This window comes from Gasterosteus aculeatus, chromosome Y (assembly GCF_964276395.1).
Source record: "Gasterosteus aculeatus chromosome Y, fGasAcu3.hap1.1, whole genome shotgun sequence".
NCBI lineage: Eukaryota > Metazoa > Chordata > Actinopteri > Perciformes > Gasterosteidae > Gasterosteus > Gasterosteus aculeatus.
Genome location: NC_135709.1, coordinates 13,021,836 through 13,043,640, shown reverse-complemented (window position 1 = coordinate 13,043,640; position 21,805 = coordinate 13,021,836). Strand labels below are relative to the sequence as shown.

Here is a 21,805-nt window from a genome sequence, read left to right as displayed (position 1 = left end):
TTGTTTGTCTCAAAATGTTTTGCCGTTTTATATGAAGAAGTGATGAAGGCTGTCTGACCGTGAGACTGATGTGTCAGTGGCAGCTCGTGAAATAAATATGCCGAAGACGGCTAAAGATGGCTCATCTGAATCGTCTGCTCTTTTCCTCCGAATGCAACGTTAGCTGCAAGAATGCGAGTAACGCAACTCAACAAACCGACAATGTAAAAACCAAACTTATCCAGTTTACAATCCTAAAACCTATCAAAAGCCTGTAACAGAGATGTATTTAAAAACAAAATAACTTAATTGAATTTTCTTCTAATTAGTTTTTAGTCGATGGACTGACTGTAGATCTACCAGTGTTTTCATCGCTGGGACGGTCCCCATTCACGGAGCCTCTTGTTAGATGATTGAGGTGACAGATCAGCAGTTGCCGAGCTCCCCGCTCCTCAATCACCAATCAATCATCTAAGTATCTTGGACGATATGATGGGGACTTGCCAATGTGTTTTAAAAACTTTTACAAAGTTAATTAGAAAATAAAGACTTTGGACAAGTCTTAAAACTGTGCGATTGGCATTTTGTAATATTTGTGCCAACGACTGATAAACTCAAACACTTCAAATCGAAAATATGGTTGTCACTTTTTATTTTAATGCAGATTCAAAATAATTAAATCTTTTCTATTTATAAATAGCACATAAGACGATTGTGCAAGTTAGAGTAATGCTCTGTGTGTGTTTCTGAAAGATCTGATGTTCTATGTATGTTCCCAATTTCCATTTTCTAACTTTTTTAACATTTTTAGCAAAACTCGCATGGCACCTGTAGGATATTAGAAAGAAATATACGACCCGGTTCATAAAATTAATAAAATGCATATAGTGTACACCAGAATACAGCCATGATTCTGAAACTGTGTAATCCATAAAGTAATGACAATATTGTAAAACCACTGTAAATCTGCAACTGTAATAGAATAATATCGATGCAGTTATGATTGTATTTGATGTAATGTAATAAACTGGAATGCATGCATGTAATACTTGCACAACCACTGATATTGACTAAGGATCATCCGAAATCCGAGTTACACTGAACTCACCAGAAGACCACTCCCAGAGGTGTGGACACTGACTTTCACACCTTTAAGCATTGTTATAAATACCTGTAGGAACCATTGTTCTCGAGTTCACTGGTGGAGGCGACAGACGGGCACTAGGGATGGTCAAAGGACTGACCTGGGGCCTGTTGGTTGCTGAGTCCAGCGGCTCCTCAGCTGAGATGTTCTTTTTACCACAACGCCATCTTCTTTATTAAATACATTTGATTTTAACCTTTTGATCAGCGATGACCTCTGTCCGTCCGGCGTTTCTTCATTTTTGAACACAACACACCTTAACGTCTGCCTGGTATTAACTTCACCTCGATCAAATCCAATTATTCTTAAGAAATTAAAATTCTCTAACCTAAAGTGTTTTCATATTGCTTTTTGATGGCAGCAAGAAGCGGTTGGTAGGTTTTGAACTCTTTGATGAAGCAACCAAAGACATCAGACCTGTGGCCAGATCAAGGCATGTGAGTATCCCCTCTAACTGTGTATTGAATTTGTTTTTGTAAAAAAACAACAACCACAAAACAAAACATAACACCTGTAGTTTCAGTTCCTGGAATTTAGGCCCATGGCAGCTGATAGTATGGAGCTCCTTGTTCACGTAGCTTTCCATGTGCATCAGGAGTTGAGGCTTCCTCCCCGGGCCTGAATAAATGTAACTGCTACCTTTCAAGCTAAACTAGAGGGCGCGACCCATGCACACACACACTGTTAACATATATGAGTATATGCCCTCCATTGTCACAATCTGTTGTATTTACTTTCCTATACATTATATACAGTATTGTGTGTTAAGCGGTGGCCAATAGGATGCCCCTGAATGGACATGTGACCTAGGAGAGGTCAAATGGATCTGCGTTCAATAAAGACGACTCAGTTCAAGTCAAACAGCCATGATGCTCCACTTGCAGATCTACCAACTCTCACGGTTTCGCCGTGTGACACACGCTTTTGCATGTTTTCACACGCACTCACGCCACACAACCAATTTCTCACGGCAAAAAATAAATTCAGATTTTGGGCCGAAGCGCGTTCGTTCGTTTTCAAACTCCCCGACGATAGACGGCGCTAAGGAGCGCGTCTGTGAACCTATTCGCTGCATAGACATCCTGTTTACCCCGAAGAGTCCCGGAGTTAGCAACAGAAGAAGGTTTTCAAACAGACACAACCGCGGGAGAAACTGAGGAGGAGCAAAGACTAAGGTACGTTAATGACATGTGGTTCAATTAAGTACTCACTCTCTTAAACTTTAAATCTTGAAAGAACTGATTAGTTGTGTTTGTGTGATTTTGAGTGGTGAATGTAAACTGTCACAACAAGCAGCAGGAGAGCACCTTGTTAACCTCTTGGTGTACTGCACGCTCAAAACATCATAGCATTGTTTATTAAGCCTTAATAAACAATGCTTGATAAAAAAAAAGACTAACCAGCTTCTGATCTCCTTCTTAATACCTCATCTTTTGTTATTTTATTTATGTGTATTTATATTATGTGTATAAATTGTTTTGCTTTGAAAGGCTCCTGTTTAAGCACTTTATTTGTTGCACTTTTTTGTTTGATAATGAAAAATATTTTTCCCTAACTAAACTTGTCATTTTTTGCTGAACATGAATCATTAAGTGCTCTTAATAATACAATTATTAACAATATAGGTGAGGTTTCAGTTAAGAGTTAGTTGAATACCATTGTAATCAAAATGTCAATCAACCTAAATTGGTCAAATCTTAAACACAGGTCTATTAATTAGGCTATTTTGTGGTACATAGACAGTCATTGAGGCACAGCAATAGTTTTCTGGATGAATGTTCAGCTCAAGTCTAGAAGGCCCCACAAGTCATGAGCAGATAAACATGAATCAGAATAAGTTCAGGCATACCACCCAAAGATCCACTAGAATGCATGAAATAAGATCTACTTAAACCAGAATGTCCTTGGGGTGGACCATCAGCTACGTCTCTGCTTCTCAGAATGTAACCAATGTTGTCCATCTCCAGCAGGCCGCCCCTCTCAACGACGTTGGGCCCCACAAACCACCAGAATGCAGCGTACAACATGGGTACTACGCCAAATGAATTCCGATTTCCTGATATGAGCCACCAACGTGTGTGGCTGCGTGCGCGGCAAAATCTTGGTCACCCCCGACAAAATCTCACTCCAAGGTTTTTTGAAAAGTTGGCAGCTCTGCACTTGTGTTATTTGTACTGCGATAATATTCGGCCTAGCATTGGGTATGAACGCCGGGACCGTTGAGCGAACCATCTCTGCTAACAGGTTATGGGCCCAGAGTTGCCCAGAGAGTTTCCAACGAGTTATCACCGAGAGAAAAGTCGCGACGTACCGCGTGTCCGGTGAGTTAGCATGCTAAGCTAGCGCCATGAGTAGAAGAGCCTACGAGTCAAGTGGCCGATGGTCACGGCTGGTTTTTGACGGAGATGAAAGGAACTACGAACTGTGGGAGACGAAATTTTTGGGTCATCTCCGGCTACAAGGTTTAAAGGACATTATTCTAAACGAGCCAGACGGTGGAGATGATGAAGAGGAAGATAAAAATGCTGAGGCATACGCGGAGCTGATTCAGTTTCTCGATGATAAAAGTTTGTCGCTGGTAATGAGAGATGCAGCGGACAATGGCCGAGGAGCACTGAAGATTTTGAGAGACTACTATGCTGGAAAAGGAAAACCCAGGGTAATAAGCCTGTATACCGAACTGACTTCACTTCAAAAGTTAAGTACCGAAAGCGTAACTGAATATGTTATACGTGCAGAGACCACTATCACAGCATTGAGAAACGCCGGTGAAACGTTAAGCGACGGACTGCTAGTGGCAATGATTTTGAAGGGCCTGCCAGAGTCTTATGGACCGTTCGCTGTTCATGTTACACAGAGCGATGCGAATACGTCTTTTGCGGAGTTCAAAACTAAACTGCGGAGCTACGAGGCTACTGAGAAAATGCGCGCCACAGAGTCGAGCGACAACGCGATGAAGGCGAAAATGCAACCTGCGTCAACCAGTAGACCTACAAGTGACCATGGAACCGAGAGTGCGGACATTGTATGTTACAGATGTGGCCTGAAAGGACACAAAGCTAGATCGTGTCAACGCAAGCAGTGGTGTAGTTACTGTAAAAGCGCCACACACCGGGATGTCACCTGCAGACGGAGATACCAGCAGGACGACGCGCACAAAGTTTCCGAGGAGGAGAGAGACAACGAGTATGCTTTCCGGGTGAGCGACACGGATGAAGTGAAGCAGGGAGCTCGCAGTGCTAATAAGAAAGGACTAATGGTGGACACAGGTGCAACCTCACATATCATCAATGATATTTCAAAGTTCAGGAATTTTGACGACACGTTCCAACCACTGAAACATTGTGTGGAGTTAGCCAACGGTGAAAAGACCAACGGAGTTGCGGAGCGCAGAGGAGATGCAGAGGTCTGCTTGATTGACAGCAGAGGACAACATCAAAACGCGACGCTGAAGAGGGCGTTGTACATCCCCTCTTACCCGCAGGACATCTTTTCTGTTAAAGCAGCGACTGTCAGTGGAGCAACTGTAGTCTTCAAGCAAGGAGAAGATGCCCTGATATGTAGAGAAGATTCAACATCCATGAGTATAACAGACTGTACTACTTACATACAGTGAATGGTGAGTGTGAAGACCAATGTAAGGGAGTATACGATATGCAGACATGGCATGAAATCTTAGGGCACTGTAATTATGATGATGTTCAGAAACTACAACATGTTGTTGACGGTATGACAATCAAAGGTAAAACAGACATGTCAGCCCTACATTGTGAAGTCTGCACCCAGGGAAAGTTTACCCAAACTAGGAACAGGGAGGCTGATGTAAGGGCAAAAGCACCCTTAGAGCTGGTGCACACGGATGTAGCAGGACCTATAGACCCAGTGTCCAGAGATGGGTATAGGTACGCATTATCATTCACTGATGATTTTTCCAGCGCAGTATTTGTGTCCTTTCTGAAAAATAGGAATGACACAGTGCAGGCAACAGAAAAGTTCCTTGCCGACACAGCGCCATATGGCAAGATAAAGTGTATCAGGTCTGACAACGGTACTGAGTTTACGGGGAAACATTACCAAGCACTACTCAGCAGAAATGGCATTAGGCATGAGACCTCAGCCCCATACTCGCCACATCAAAATGGTACTGCTGAACGAAACTGGCGCACACTATTTGACATGGCCAGGTGTTTGCTATTGGACAGTAAGCTACCAAAAGAGCTGTGGACGTACGCAGTCCAGACAGCTGCTGTAGTGAGGAACAGATGGTTTAACAACCACACAAAGCAGACGCCTTACTCACTGCTTAAAGGGAAACGACCTAACTTGTCCAGAATGCAGAAATTTGGTTCAGAGTGTTATGCTTACAAACAGGACAAGAGAAAATTGGACGCAAGGTGTGAAAAGGGGATTTTTGTTGGATACGACAAGAACAGTCCAGCCTATATGGTTTATTTTTCTGACACTGGAAAAGTGCAGAAGCATAGACTGGTGAAGTTTATCAACAAAACAAACACGGAGAAACAGACACAGACTGACATGACACCTGTCGATGATGACTTTGAGCTGCAGCATAGAGTTACCAGTAAAAATACTGATGTGAGTCCAGCCCATACACAAGACCAGGTGCCAGTTCCTATGCTTGAAGTACACAACCACACACAGACACTTGAGCAAAAGAGATACCCTTCAAGAGAGAGGAAGAAACCAGAGTACTTGAGTGAATATGTGTCAGGAGACGAAGAAAGTGATGATCAAGTACTCACTAACATAGACTATTGTTATAGAGTAGCGTCTAACGTTCCTTTAACATTGCGAGAAGCTGTAACCTCACCCCAATCAGAGGAATGGGTTAATGCGATGGATGAGGAGTTACAATCATTAAAAGAAAATGACACATTTACCCATACAAACTTACCAGAGGACAGGAAAGCAGTGGGGGGTAGATGGGTGTATGCTATTAAAAACAATGCAGATGGGTCAGAAAAGTACAAGGCACGCTATGTTGCCAAGGGATACAGTCAGAGGAAAGGAGTGGATTATGAGGAGACTTTTTCTCCTACTGCCAACCTGACTAGTATCAGAGTCTTGATGCAAAAAGCGGTGCAAGAAGACTTGATCTTACATCAGATGGATGTCAAAACAGCCTACCTGCATGCACCAATAGATTTTGATATCTATATGGAACAGCCAGAAGGTTATGAGGTCAAATCTGGCACAGATACAAAGTTGGTATGCAAGCTGAAAAGGTCGTTGTACGGACTCAAACAATCAGGCAGAAATTGGAACAAGTTACTGCACGAGTATTTGAGTGAAAACAACTTTGTGCAAAATCCTTCTGATCATTGTGTTTACACAAAGGAGACCGAAAAAGAAAAGGTGATCATCTTAATATGGGTTGATGACATAATCATTGGTGCCAGTGATGAAAACGCACTGAAGGTTGTGAAGGAGATGCTCTCAGCACCATTTAAAATGAAAGACTTGGGAAAACTCAGACATTTTCTGGATATTGTTTTTGACCAAAGTGATGGATGTGTTAAGATGTCACAAAAGAGATGTGATGACAAAACCTGTTACACAGTCTAAGTTGACTAAGTTTGCAAAGTTCATGTTTGGAAAACTAACCACGTATGTGAAGTAATGTGCATGATAAAGGCAGAAGGGCCTTAATGTTTTTTATTTTTTTATTTGTTTGTTTGTTTGTTAGAGTATGTACCAATGTGAGAGCAAGTGGGGGTGTTAACATATATGAGTATATCCCCTCCATTGTCACAATCTGTTGTATTTACTTTCCTATACATTATATACAGTATTGTGTGTTAAGCGGTGGCCAATAGGATGCCCCTGAATGGACATGTGACCTAGGAGAGGTCAAATGGATCTGCGTTCAATAAAGACGACTCAGTTCAAGTCAAACAGCCATGATGCTCCACTTGTGTTATTTGTACTGCCATAATATTCGGCCTAGCATTGGGTATGAACGCCGGGACCGTTGAGCGAACCATCTCTGCTAACACACACGCACACACACAGCTTTGTTAGCGTTTCAATCATACAGTATTTGCAGCCAGCATATAATAGTCCACTTGATCTGTTCATTATTCATTAATGTGAAGTAAGCTATCCGCCAGGTTCAATGATTACTTAACTTAGTTACCTGGTTTTCTTACCTCTGTCACTGTAGATTGAACAGCCCCCCGGCACTTTCTCCTTCTTGTCCTTCCACAGATGTCTGGGCGATGTCATTTTGTAGTCTATGCTCATACGTCAGTCTAAAAAAAAGATACATTGAACACTGTAGTTTAGTTAACGCAAACTGAAGTAACGTTAGCCCTTTTGGTAGTTAGTGTAAGCTAGTGAAGCTAGTGAATTACAAATAATATAATAACTGTTATATTTTTGACATATGGAAAGTTACAAGTAAGTTTAATACGTTTACATAGCTGCAATGTTTCTATATTTCGTTATTCCAATAATATCCCAGGTTTGCTACATAGAATTGAAAAAACAGGCATTGACTTGACTTGCCTTTCTTTTTGTGATAGTGTTAATGGTGGACGTTTTATATCCTTATTAAATGACATCTCTAGCGACTTTATTGAGGCTGGATAATAACATAATAACCTCTTGCCCTGCTGATATTGTTGAATATGACCCGTCTAGCTCCAAGTTGACATTAGCATCGGAAAAATCACAACACTGTAACATGGTTTCCATGGTAACGAGGACGGACCACGCAGCAGGACCCTCGCAGTTGACCGCGGCGCGCCTAACTAATATTCAAATTTTGTAAGAGGAAAACTTTCCTTTTGAAAGGAATTCACGTAGACTTTCTCCAACCATGGAAAACAGACAATTTGTTTGGCAATGCTTCTATACAGCTGTCAACTCTGACGTTTACCAATGACAGAAAAAAGTATTTCATATCAACTGCACCTTTCAGAAGGCCACAGTATAATAGGCCTGATATCCTAAAAATAAAAAACACACACGAACCAAATCATTTAAAAACGTTTGAGACACATTTAGAGACAAAAACACACTTCTTTCTGTTGTTCTGGAGTAAATAATACCTTCGTCAATTGATGTCCATGCATAGCAAAGCTTTAGATGCTCCACATTCTCATGTAACACATATGCTAACAATTGGGGATGTAGTTAAAAGTATATATCGTTAACGTTCTTAAAAACGTTCCATAAATGTAACTGCTGAAAAACTACATTTCCTAGCTGTCTCTCTCATTGAAAGCCTTTAACCAAGATAACAGCGGCGGAACTGTGTGTAGTCCTTTCCAGAGGCGGCCACACTAAAGCCAGCGTGCTGCGGAACGACTTTACCCAGAAGCCCCTGCTCCAGCCTACAGTTCACGCTGCTGCTTATCCGGGGATGTCACACCGCTGCTATTTTCTCCCCTCAGTCCCTCTCACTCTCAGCTTACAGCTCAAGCCCACTGACACGGGGCTTTGGATAGAAAGAAAAGGACAATACGATACACAACCGGGGCGAACATGGCAGAGCTCGCAGCGGGAATCCTGCCGTCAGGAGATCCTGCTTTTAACTACCAGGAGCACGAGCTGAACGAGCGGTTGAAGCACCTCTACCCGGCTGTGAACGAGGAAGAGACCCCGTTGCCCCGATCCTGGAGCCCCAAGGATAAATACAGCTACATTGGGCTGTCACAGAACAACCTGCGGGTCCATTACAAAGGTTAGAGAGCTAGCTAAGTCCCGATGGTCCGAGCAAGTAGCCACAACAGCTGAGAGGGTCTCAGCTCAAATCTGTCAATGTGCTGTTGGAGAGGGGGGGTCTCTTTCACTCGCATACAGTATGCGATTATGTTGATTGTGTGTGCGTGCGCGCGTGCGTGCGTGCGTGGATGCGCACTCTTGTTAAATCTAGTCTGAGCTGCCTCTCCTGTAACCTTGCTTTGTGTCATAAATGAGCAGAGGAATGGCCAAAGTGGGGGACAGTGAACTTGCTAACCCTGACAGTTGGTGTCACCCCCCTCCGCCCCCCACGCTGAAATTCACCTTCAACAACACGACTCCTCTTTTTGTTTATGTGCGGTTCGTGACGTTATTTGTCCGCAGTGAAGTGTGCGTCGGACGTCCTCCACAGTTCGTACCGGACGGGGGACACTGGCAGCAGCAGCGACGCATCGAGCTTAGCGAACTAATGGTATTTAACACACAGGAGGCAGCTAACAGCTAACCGCTACCTCCTGAGCTGATACAGCAGTTAGCCCCGTGGCTAATGTCAGCTAACCGAGCTGTATTGATCTTAAACAGCAGCATACGCTGGCTACAAGGTGGAAACGGGTCAAACTTGTCGTCAACACATTACGACGCAGCTCACGCTGAGGGCAAAGCTGCAGTGGTTTAGTTTTTTTTTCTTTTAGCGAGCCACCAAAAAGAGAAAGAAAATTGCATTGTTTTGTTTCTCGCGTGATCTCAGTGGCGTTGTTCGAGAAGTCTTTTCCAGAATTGGTAAATATTTGTTTTTTCCAAAGCCTGGAAGAAACCGGATCCAACCGTTGAGGACGGTGCATGTGCCCTGAGCTCAACAACGGTCTCGCGTCCAGCCTCCAGCGGGCAGCCAGCTCGCTTCCAACAGCTGCTGCGAGGGAGGAGGCCTGTGCGCGTTGCATTAGGCCAAATCTCCCCATCTCGTAATCAATCGGTCGGTATCGTGTCAGATTTGGGCATTTCCACAACCAGGGCAGCTCTAACGTTGCCCGTCAGGCGGCTCAATCTATCATTTTTTCAGATAATCTAAACACCGTGAGTTATAGGCCCGCCAGGCCCATCAACTGGATTAAAACACAAAATACACACGTCTTTTTAACTCCCAAATCAAAACAAGGTGGTTCTTTTGAGAAGTCCTGTTCACAGCCCTTTGCCTGCCCTGTTATTTTTTTTCCACTAGCTCGCTCTGCATCTCAGGCGAAGTCAAATCCCCACAGAGGCACGGTGAGGCCTGCTGGCCTGCTGGCTGTTTACATCAGTGGAACATACAGAGGATGAGAGGATACAGGCGATGAAACCCATTTTGGAAAGCTTATTTGGCACGAATGTAGTGACGGTCCTGCGGTTGGATAAAGACTGGGAAGGCCTTTTTTATTTTATTGCTTCAAATCAAGACTCTCAGGCCGATTTGCCAGATATAACCCACAAATTACTGGATGCATAATGCATCAGATCCCTGCTGTTGAATTTAATATACGCCTGCGTTCAGTTTTATCAGTCGAGTAGATATTTTGGCCGCTGCTTTATTGATATGTGTTGAGGATGTGACAAATAGAGGTGTGGCATAGTTATTTTTTCACGAGCCTTCCATTTTCATCAGTACTATTGAGACCTAGGCCGTCTATCTCGTGTTTCCCTTGCACTCGTCACCGCTGTGGCATTGGCACAGAATGATGAATGGAGCCGTGAATGTCTGCAGATAAGATGTGTCATGTCATGTTGCGGTTATTTCCGTCGGTCATTGAGTCTTTATGTCCATGAAAAATGCCCAGATTAAGTGACACTGCACAATTGTTCTGGGCTGCTGTATAAATAGGTCTATTCTGGAGCGTGCAGGATCATTTCACTCTTGGTAGTTTTAGCTCCTGCTCTGTTCCCTCACCCTCGTGGTTTGAATGCTATTTTGACCAGTGTAGGGCTGCAACTAACGATTATTTTGATAATCGATTAATCGGTCGATTATTTCTTTGATTAATCGATGAATCGGATTTTTTTTTAAACGGCATTAAAAAGCTTTAATTTCCAACCCTTTATTCTAAAAAAGAACCTCAAATTCGTCAGAACTAGTTCTCTATACTACACTCACAAACACACCCTCATGTTCACTTGAAGCATATTCATTAAATTATTACCATCATTGTAGTGCAAGTTAAGTAAATGCATACAGCTAAAAAACAACCAAGTGCTATGAGATGAATTTAAAATGGCATTTGTAAATAAATGCATTAGAGGCTTCTTAGTTGATTTAATGGATCACCATGTGTCTCCCTTTACAGGCATAACATCAACTACCGTATAACCCACAGTATATGCGCAAGCGCACTGGACTACCGTATATGACAGCATTAAAAAGTACAACACACACAAATATATTTGTCAACAATAACCGATATGGGACAAAGCACAAAATATCAGACAACACATTGAAAGATGAATGGTCCAAAAGAGGCGAGTAAATAAAAACGTGTCTTAGTCTTGCTAACTGCTTTACTGCTGTTATTAGCGAGCTAACGCTAGCTTGATCAGCTGGATGACGAGTAAACAGGAGGCATGTTACGTCCCGCACGTCAAAACGGGACAACGTGGACTGGGACCCCCCACGCTCGCACACCTTAGACGACTAGTCGAACAGACGTCTCTCCCTGCGTCATGTGACTCACAACAACTGCCGGCTGCTCTTTCCTCTACGTCGGCTCGGTGCCTTTATTTTTATTTTTGCTCCGCGCGCATCTCCGCAACTCATTGAGTGACGTAATAATCGCGCGACACAACGAATCGATAATGAAATTTGATTTGATTTGATTTTAATCTATTTGATCGATTCGTTGTTGCAGCCCTAGACCAGTGTGCCAATTTTCTCTGTTCAAGGCCATACGGTGTCTACGTAGTCCTGCTGTGCACAGAGAGATTTGTTTATCCAATTCTAATAGGTACATAAATGAACACATAAACAAACATACTGACTCAGTGGAAAATCACTAATGAGGAAGTCTCATTTACAAAAAAGTGTAGGCCCGTGAAGGATTTCTCTACTTTATTCTGATGTCAATGAGATTTCCTCTGTACATGTGTGTGTGCATATAGTGTTGTCTGTGCCTCTTGTAAGAAGTAATGAATGAATATATAACTAATTGAAAGTTAAATACCATCCTGTGCGTCTCTTTTCATCGCCCTCCAGAATGACAGATGTTTAGGGACTATATCGGAATGAAAATTTAAAAAGGAACGTGAATAAAAACATGAATAGGTTTTCTGTAGCTTCATGTGGGAGAAACTGGCCTGGCACGGGAACTTTCTGGAGTCTCCGGTGATTGCATCCATGAAGCAAGAGACTGCCGGTGCAATCTCCATTCTGTTCAGGGTAAACATGGCAGCCACGCCAAGGAGAAAAAACAACAACAACAACAACAACAACAACAACAACACACATGGCTTTTTGACACTGCCGTCTGAGTCGCTAATGTTGGTTCATTAAATGAATGAATCATTAAATGTATTTTGAGATAAAACCTATTCTAACATTGCCTGGGAACAAGACAAACCCCTGTTAGCTCATGTCAATTCTTAATGTCTAAACAACCAAGATGGCGGCTGACGTGGAACTTTTCTGTTGAAGCTCCCTTGGGTCAAAATTAGAACAAAGTGAACAGTATAGTTCTTGCTAAAAGAAGAGAAAATCACCTTCAATTCTCAAGCTTTTATCTAAAGAGTGACACAACCTCAGCTTATCATCCTCATCGGTAAAACTACTGCTTGATGTGTAAGTAAGATATTGTTTGCTAACAACTCTTTAGGATCAGTCATATGCAAATGTATTTTTGATTGCAACTTGTTGCACTGCAGCCAAGGGGACCACGAAAATCAATTAATGCAGCTTAAGCTTTAGTAATTGTGTCAGCGCTTCATTCCAAAGCTGATAATTCACCTTCTCACGACGGGAACCATCAGATGCTGACCCTGATCCAAACCATTCTGATGCAAAACCCTCCCCGCGTGATGTAGGTCACGGCCCGACAAAGCCACGGCATCTGACAACTACGTCCTCTGACGAAATCTTACATGCAATCTTTAGATCAACAAAGAAGGTTGGACATCCTCCAGCCCTTGGCTGCGCCTTAAAGTTCTGTCCTTGTGGGAGAAAAATAAATAAATGAATCACAAGCAGAATGACCAAGCACAAAGGAGTAATCTATTGAGAAGGTGCCTGTCGAGGTGCCAAGAGCGAAGACGGTACTTTTGGTCCAGTGATACAAGGATCTAATTTCTCATAGGAGCAGCCCCATTGATCCAAAATCCCAGAGCTATCTCATCTGGACACCTTGCACTTGTCAGGCTCAATAAACCTCTATATCACCGTCATAAGTGAAAGGTACTGCAGATACAAAAAGCAAAATGTCTGCACTGCTAGAAATCTTTGCCATCTGCTCATTAAACTGGTGTTAGCCTTTTCTTTTCTTTTTGGCTGTATCAATTTTTCATCAAGTGAGTTCTATAGGTGGGTTGAAGAGCTATGGAACCGGATTGGGATCACTGTATTTGAAGGTTGAATTTCCAGAATGCTTGCTGATCATTGAATGTCGCCCAAGGACTGATCCTGTAATTTCACCTCAGCAGTCCGACACACTAGCAGGACACTAACCCTTTAACTCGATTTTTTTAACTAGGTTGTTTTGTTGTAAAAAAGAAAAAGCACAGTTTATATCACACCTACCGAGTCAGGAAGTATGTAGGGTCATGAAATGGTTTAAAACGTCTTTTCATAGTTTGGTCTGTATTACTTATCTGTTATAATGATCTTTCTTTGCAACAGAAATAATAACGTGTCCATACCAAGCACCAGTAGCTAAACCATATCAGCTTCAAGTACTAGTGTTGTTAACTGTCACCCACAGTGTAGTGGAATACATTTGTCAGTCGTTGTTGGTGCTGGTGTTTGTTGCAACTTTTGACCCTTGACCTCTAGCCAGGCATGAAAATCCCTTACCTTTCGACGAAATTCGCCGTTTTGAAACCAAAATAGGTGACCTACGTGAATCGTGTAGATTGGGGGAGGGGGGGGGGGTTCAGTGAACTGCGAACAGGTGCGCGTGTCAGAAGGGAGCGCGAGATTCAGTGAATTGCGAAACGGGGGGAGTGATGGTTTTAATATTTTCTGGTATATCTAAGTTAAGTTACCCAGGAGCTTTGTTGACAGAGACTTAGCTAACGTTACCTACAGCTTGATGAATTGAGTCATTTAACACAGCAGGAGAGAACGTGACGTTGGCCTGCTAGCTAAAGCTACGGTGGAAAATGATTAGCTAACGCTAACGCTAAAACCAGTTGAAAACCCCTGCCTTAGAGGGGTAATATCCTTCTCACCTTTTTCACCCTTGACCCGTTTTCATGCCTGTCTAGCGGAGAGGACTGACGTCACAGCTGAAATGTGACGGCATGTTTTCTCGGACAGTTTATTTCAGTTAAATTTCATATGACAGTTACAATTTGGACGGCTGGTTTAGCAACCTTTTATGAAATTGGTGTTTTTTGTCTCTAACAATTTGAACCATCTTATTCGATGTGATTTTTTTTCATGTTGACTGGTTTCAGAGTCTGTATTGTTGAAAGCAGCCAGTGTCCGACGCGTCTATGCAGCAGTAGGGAGACCTGCTGGCCTACCGACGACTCATTTTCACAAGAAGCAGCTAAAAATAGACTAAACCAATGTTGCTGCAACCGTCGGACCAGACAAGCGCACATGTTTCAAACACATGACCGTATTGTGTGTATTAACTTTACAATTGTGTGTACTAATCTTTGCAATTTCTAGTGCCCTTCAAATAAATATGACAATTTAAGGGAACGATTGTCTGCGATTGATCTTCTGTAAACGCTGTACCTGGTGGATGAAATATGAAAAATTGAAGTACGTCATTTAGCTGGAGCTAAACAGAGTAATGAAAGCGACTTCATTTTTAACTCATGGTTTGACATTTTTGCCTGGGAAGCAATTAGGGGTTAGGTGTCTTGCTCAGGGACACTTTGACATGGGACATGGGGCAGCCAGGGTTGGAACCGCCCACCTTGCGGTTCCCTCTCCACTCCATGCGGTAGAACACAACACTTAGTTTCAGACAACTATCATATTTTGATCATAACCGTTTGACCTGTATGTACCGGCGTGTGTGATAGTAGCTGTAACCTTCACACAGCTTCAAGGTATCTGCTAACAGCAAGCTGCCTCGTTTAAGGTTACAGCCTTTCTACATTACACACACACACAGTTCACAATTACTTTATCAGAAAAGGCAGCGTCAGTCACCGGTGTGATTGCGTGTAACCAAATGAGATGCACATGTTTACTGTAGGGCCTAGGTTGCAGTTACACAACACGATAGTCTCTCCCTCTCTCTCTCTCTCTCCCCACCCGAGGGATTGCATAAGCAGACATTTGAACATAGAATGACGGCCTGTAATGGTTCTGCTTGATTCCAATTGGTCCAGAGACCACACATTTTTTACCCATCACTGTATGTAAAGTCTAAGACCTGTACGCACGCATACAAATCCATGTATTGTATGTATTTTATAATGCACTCATGAAAAAGGTCACCTTAGCAAAAGTACAAGGTACTTGGAGTGTTTTCTGAGCTCATTGTGCGCATGACTCATCACTGGACGTCATTTCAGCTCTCAGTGCATCAAGTGAAATTCTTTAGATGCAACTTTTATCTGTGGATTGATATATGGCCCTAGGAAACAAAATATGATGAGAGGAGCTTGTTGGTGAAACAAAGGCTCTCCATGGATCACATTTATCCAACTCTAAAACAAATCAGATCAGTGAAAAACAAAACAGCAATACCAGACTTTCACGGCACATGAGTTTGAAAATGTAGAAACATTTTTTTTGAATAGTCCACTGCCACACGTGAGGAAAAGTTTAACTGGGTCTAGCAAACCCACCTGCGGATTTCCAGCACAATCTCCAGAATTCTGTGGCATATCATTTTTTGAGTGCTTTGGATTTCAGTTTGCAGTCTGCTTTGCCTGTGCTGGTTTTGGAATTAAACTCCGGTTTTGGGGAAACTTGTCTTGTCTGCTGCAAAATCTTTCCAAATGAAGAAGCAAACACTGAAACACATTTTCTAGAAGAGTTAACGTCTCGTATGACGTTCTGTAACGACGATGTACATGAACGCCTTGTAATTCTCCATCATTGTCTTGCAGGCCATGGTAAGAACCACAAGGACGCGGCCTCTGTGCGAGCCACACACCCGATCCCTGCTGCCTGCGGGATCTACTACTTTGAGGTCAAGATTGTAAGCAAAGGTCGAGACGGGTAAGCAGATCATTTTTGTTCAGCCTTGATAGAGTGGTGAAGGGGCGATGTTTGGAAGTTAGCATAGCACTGGGTTGGGTACCAAAAACCAGTGCCATATTGTTTCTTTATAACAGATTTCAGAGCTTCTTTTAGGTGCCTGAGCCAATTCAAATTGTAGTTTATTTTAGTTTATTTACACTACTGATGACTCCGTCCTCTAAGCAGCTAACGGTAGCCTAACGCTTGTTTAGCTGCACTAGCTAGCTAACCATCTACCTTCTATTTAGAATTATCTAAGTCACTGTTTGCCCGACCGTTATCAAAGTCTGTTTATTTGCTGCACACAGCAGTTCCGCCCACATGGACAAACACGTGCCTTGGCAATAAAAACCCCCTGTTAATTTAGTTAATCTTTTTGTGCTTTTTTAAAAAGTATTGGTTAAGGCACCGTTTAGGCAGCAGTATTTGAAAGAAAGAAAAAAAAAAACGATACCCCTACTGTTCATGTGACTGTTTAAAAGAACCTTTTAGTGTTTTTGCACTTCATGTAGCCGAGGAGTTTAGACATTATTAGGCATGTTATCATTCAACATTGAAGCAATATAAATGTCTTATTTCTGACAAAAAGGCCGATGGGGTTTGTACATCGCAGTTCGAATTGTTGTAGAAAATAAGCCCTGTGGAAAAGAAAAATCTTGACGACACTAACAGGTTCCGCTCAGCAAGATGATTCTTTTGTAATTTGGCCACTTTATTGACGGCCTTTTTTAACTTGTGTATTTTATATCATAGAAACGAAATGTAAACCACATAAACGGCCTCTTACCAAAAACGCATTAACCTCATGACGAGGGAACCAAAATTGCTACAATGGAGACTCATTTCCATGTTTTAGGATTCTTGCAGCACTCCGGCAACTTGGGGGACGTGTAGGCAAGAGCTCAGAATAAATTTGGGTAATCAGAGACTGTAATCATTCAACAAAAAGACTTGTTTAATGGGTAATGTTGGGAAAAGGGGGCTGGAGTCAAATACATCAAAAGGTTCTTCCCGCTCTTTGGTCCTACGTCACTCGTCCTGTGTAGACTGAGCAGAGGAGCGAGGTGAAGGGATTGAGTTACATCTTTTCAATGTGTCTCCTCTCAGGCTCTTGGGGACATCCCAGTCGTTGTTTCATGCTGCTTCAGAGCCCTGTCACAAGGGCTGGGCCAAAAATCCATTATTAGTATTTAGAAAGATTCTGACGGTATCCCGGCATGTTACGGTATTGGTTTTTCAGTAAACACATTAATTCATTGACCCGGAAAGGACCGCCGGCTAATCGAAACAGCTAGTTAGCTTGTTAGCGTGTTAGCTGGTTATAACACTACAGACAGACTTTGCAATGAATCGTTTTGTTATCTAACGTAACTTGTCGGGTTTTCCAAAACCAAAGACCCTCCAAACGGACTCAGCTCGTCTCTTGGGCACACGTTGTGTTGTTGCATCTCTGGTCTCTCGTTGTTCCTCCTGTATCTCTCTTTTCCGTGTTTTCATGTAGCAACAGAGTTACTTCTTGTTGTGAGCTGTACCCAGCATGCAGGTCGGCAGGGTCATTTTTTATAAATGTACAATTATTAGTGTTACAAATTGTTTATGTGTCACAAGCTGTTATGATGTGATGTTTTACTCTGTTAAAGAGTCTTTGTTGTGGGTTTTTCATGATTGTTATAAAGTTATAACTATGACTCCATCTCGACACACGTAAGACAAGTAGCTCCGACCGCTGGGCTCCGTTAAGGCGTGTAAAAATAAATTCTGCCACCTGCCAAAGAGCAACATCAGTTGTTATGGCGTATCACCGGTATGAACGGTACGTGAGAAGATCATACTGTACGGAAATCTTATACTGGTACTGTTTGAACCGGTACACCGCCCAGCCCTACCTGTCACTATGTGTCTCCTCTGATCCGGCTGATGGGCTGCAGGTGTGGCCAATGCCAGGCGCCGATTGGTTGCAGCATGTGCACTGGGTAGTACAGACCCTCTACCCCCTCCCCCAACCTGAACCTTTGGATCTGCCCCCTGGGTAACATTGGCTTTGCCCCCTGGGTAACATTGGCGTAGCTCCTCACCCCGCTTCACCACAACTCCCTTGCCTGTGCCCTATGTGGTATGTTCACTTTTTCAGTGTTAGTACTGCACACATTTTTCTGATGCTTAAACAAAATGAAAATAGCTGATGTGATGGAATCAATAACTGCTTAGTGTTTCCGATTACCATTATATTACTCCCCGCCCCCCCCAAATGGCACCCCTGCACTGCCTGGAAGGTCGGGTTGATTTACTTTCATTTTATTTTATTTTTAGCGTCAGATCACAACAACAAGTCCTTTAAGGTTACATTTACGTTAGAAGTATATACCTTGTTCCTTTTATTAAACCTAATAAAAAACTCATTGTATTTATCTTATTCACGCGATGGCAGCGGACGTCTGTCCCCCACTGCTCTCTAAAGACTGTAAACCAAGGGACACAACGACTAAATTATACCAAGCTATTGTTTTTATTGTGTGAAGTCTCCGTTTCACGGTCAGGTCCATGGATTCGCCAACAGGAGCCAATCTCATGGCACGTACCTCCTAAGTGGACGTTCTGATTGGTTGGCACTCACAATGCAGGAGTTAGTGAACATAACATTCAGATGTTATTGCTAGTAGCAACAAACAATAAGTCTTAAATTAAATTTCAGGCTTTTTTTTTCTCAGTTACCATAGCAATGGAGGCTGATTGCTCAGGCATGACATTAACTTGTGTTACTGTGAAAATTGGTACAGAAATTTGGACTTGACAAAGGGTGATCGATGAACGCCTTCGCTCTCGATTACCAAACGACAGCGTTACTTCCGAAGCACGTGGGCCTCAGCCGTGCTTCGAGATGAATGTTAGCGTAGCGCGCTAGCATGCCAACATTATTGATGGAAATATTGTAATAGCCTGCTGACTAGCCAAATGATATCTAAAAAGAAAACCGACTAAACATTCAACAGGCTAATGTTAAACATTAGCCTGTTGAACTAACATGCCAAAAGCATTACATCCGTTTTTTAGTAAGTCTAGTAAAAGACTTGACGAAACTACACCAGAAGGTGTCATTCATTTTAGGTTAGCTAGGTCTGTCTGTAATTCTGCAAAAAGTGACAATCCTCACTCGGCCAGTTTCCGTTGTTTTGATGAGGTTAGTCATTCCGGGGTTACCGTGATGATGAATTTGTGAACGTGCTTCTCAGTTTGCAGAAGAGCAAACAACTACTTATCTTGATGTGACTGTTCCAAGTCGATTACCAAATACTCACACAGAACATCCGTCGGAGCATTGTTTGTCTTGTTGCCAACATCTGCATCAGCTGTCGTCTGACACTTTCCTGCCCAGACATTTTCACCAACTGTGGTGGAAATTATGTTTAAACTAATTTCAGTGTCAGCAAAAATAGGGACGTTACAACCCAAAAGTGGTTCAGCAACATGCTCTGACCCGTCAGGACAAAAACCAGAGTGTTGAAAGTTCTCTGTAGCCGCCACAAATGCGGCTCCTATGCGCTCTACAAGCGCGTTCCTGGTTTCAAAACTCTGCCAATCACTCCTAATAGCTTGTCGAAGCATCCCAGCATCAGCTGTCTATTACTGAATCTTACAGACACAAACCACACTGATGGCATAAAGTTAAAACACTCAACGAAGCCCCATTATTAATGGACATGGCTGAAATCCGGTCATCATAGTCGACAAGTTGTATTGGGGCGCTCGCTCGTTTTGCTTGACGCACGCTCCTGATCTTGAATCTAGAATCGATTGCTCTTCCTTGGGTTCCCGGATGTTGCGGTTAGAATTTTTTTGCATTGAATTTTTGCATTGAATTTTTTTGCATTGAATTTTTGCATTAAATTTTTTGCGGTTGAATTATTTGCGGTTGAATTTTTTGCAGTTGAATATTTTAACGTTGAAAAACATTCAGATACATGATTTCAATGCATAAATATTCAGTGCTAGAAATTCAATCACCTTTTTCTTTCAAAATCCGGCATAAATATTCAGTGCTAGAAATTCAATCACCTTTTTCTTTCAAAATCCGATGACACAGATTTACTTCCATAATCCAACAACTTCCCGAAAAACGTCTTCCAGTTGACTGGTGTGTTACCTTGCGGCCACATCCGGCCTGCCGGGGCGTCCGGTGCGGCCCGCCGGCGCGGAACCTGAAATGAGTTTGAGACCCCTGCCCCAGACGTCTCTGAGGAAAAGGCAGGAAACTTGTGAATAACACTGTCCATCCGGCTCGGCCAAGAAATAAGTCATTGCTGGGTTTGAGTGGTGTCATCGACATGTGCAGAAGCTCGCTGAGACTTTGCCACACGCATTTTACTGACAATATTGACAACTCGTTCAATTATCCTTGTGAGAGGGACTTGATGATGATGTCACTGCGGCCCCCGACGCTTTCAACGCTTCCTGTCACTCATGACTTTCTTCCTTTTTGAGGGAGCTCACTTTGCCATACAATGACAGTGGAATTCAGGAGGAGCGCCACCAACACTGCCTCACCACCCACCCCTCTTCTTTCCTCTCACCATACTCAACAACCTGAAGTGGGCCTCCAACATCGTCACCATCAGGAAGAAGACCCAGCAGAGGTTGTAATTCCTGCGCCTGCTCAGGAAGTTTCAACCTCCCCCAGGAGCTGCTGGTCCTGTTTTACTCTGCCATCATTCAGTCTCTTCTCTGTTCTTCCGTCACCGCCTGGTTTGGATCGGCCACTAAACAGGACAGAAACGGACTACATTGGATCATCAGGTCTGCAGAGAGAATCTGGTTCCAGCCTGCCCTCCATCCTGAACTTGTACACCTCCAAAGTCAGGAAACGGGCAGGATAGATCGCTGCAGACCTTCACACCCTGGACACAACCTGTTTATCGAGCCGTCATCTGTAACACCACTAACAAAGACTGTATAGTTGTTAAATGTTTAAACCTACACCGGTTTTCCTTTTTTAGTGTTGTCCTTGTCTTTATCTTTTACATTTTTCTTGTTTATTTGTAAAAAGAAACCGTATGTACAGTATGTGGCGAGCAAAGGTAAATGAATGCGCCACTGAAGCTGATTCTAACTGATCGTCACTCGTTGGGGCTAAGAAAAGAGATCAGAGGTGGTTTATTCAAAGTTTTTCTGCCTGTCGTTGATCTGATTATATTTCAGAGTTAACCCCACCAAGTGGTGATACCCTGAGGTGGTTTGGGTTATGTGATTGCCTGCTGTGTAAAATCGACTCGGGTTTAAATTTTTCTTCTCATGTTGTGTGCAGGTACATGGGCATCGGCCTGTCTGCCCAGGGAGTCAACATGAACAGGCTGCCTGGTGAGTAACATGTGCATGATGTCACCATAACATAACCGGCGTGGAGATGGATAGATTATTATTATTATTACTAATAAGTCCTTGTTATATTTGTAACAAAGCTGACACTACTTTAAGGATGTTACAGTGGGCAAAAAGGGTAGATGTGTATATAAATTAATGAAAGGATTGTGAACCTCAACTTTCTTAATTCGTTATTGGCCAAACGTTTCGAGCCATTTGACCCCATCGGCAAATATTAG

At 42.8% G+C, this 21,805-nt stretch overlaps 1 protein-coding gene and 2 long non-coding RNA genes across 3 annotated transcripts in view; all 3 read left to right on the top strand.

Moving 5' to 3' along the window:
- Positions 1–1,800: 1,800 nt before the first annotated feature.
- On the top strand, positions 1,801–7,040 carry LOC144391196 (uncharacterized). Its single transcript, XR_013455085.1, has 2 exons — positions 1,801–2,298; positions 3,091–7,040. It is a non-coding gene; the product is annotated as an uncharacterized LOC144391196 (long non-coding RNA).
- A 1,419-nt stretch (positions 7,041–8,459) lies between these two features.
- Positions 8,460–21,805, top strand: part of LOC120812206 (ran-binding protein 10-like) — a 37,176-nt gene continuing 23,830 nt past the window's right edge. Inside the window, exons 1-3 of the mRNA XM_040168018.2 lie at positions 8,460–8,831; positions 16,079–16,190; positions 21,511–21,563. Of these exons, the coding sequence (XP_040023952.2) occupies positions 8,633–8,831; positions 16,079–16,190; positions 21,511–21,563 (364 nt within the window). The 5' untranslated portion in view covers positions 8,460–8,632. The remainder of the gene's footprint in view (positions 8,832–16,078; positions 16,191–21,510; positions 21,564–21,805) is intronic.
- Positions 8,838–13,020, top strand: LOC144391199 (uncharacterized). The gene is made up of 2 exons (XR_013455090.1): positions 8,838–11,341; positions 11,377–13,020. It is a non-coding gene; the product is annotated as an uncharacterized LOC144391199 (long non-coding RNA).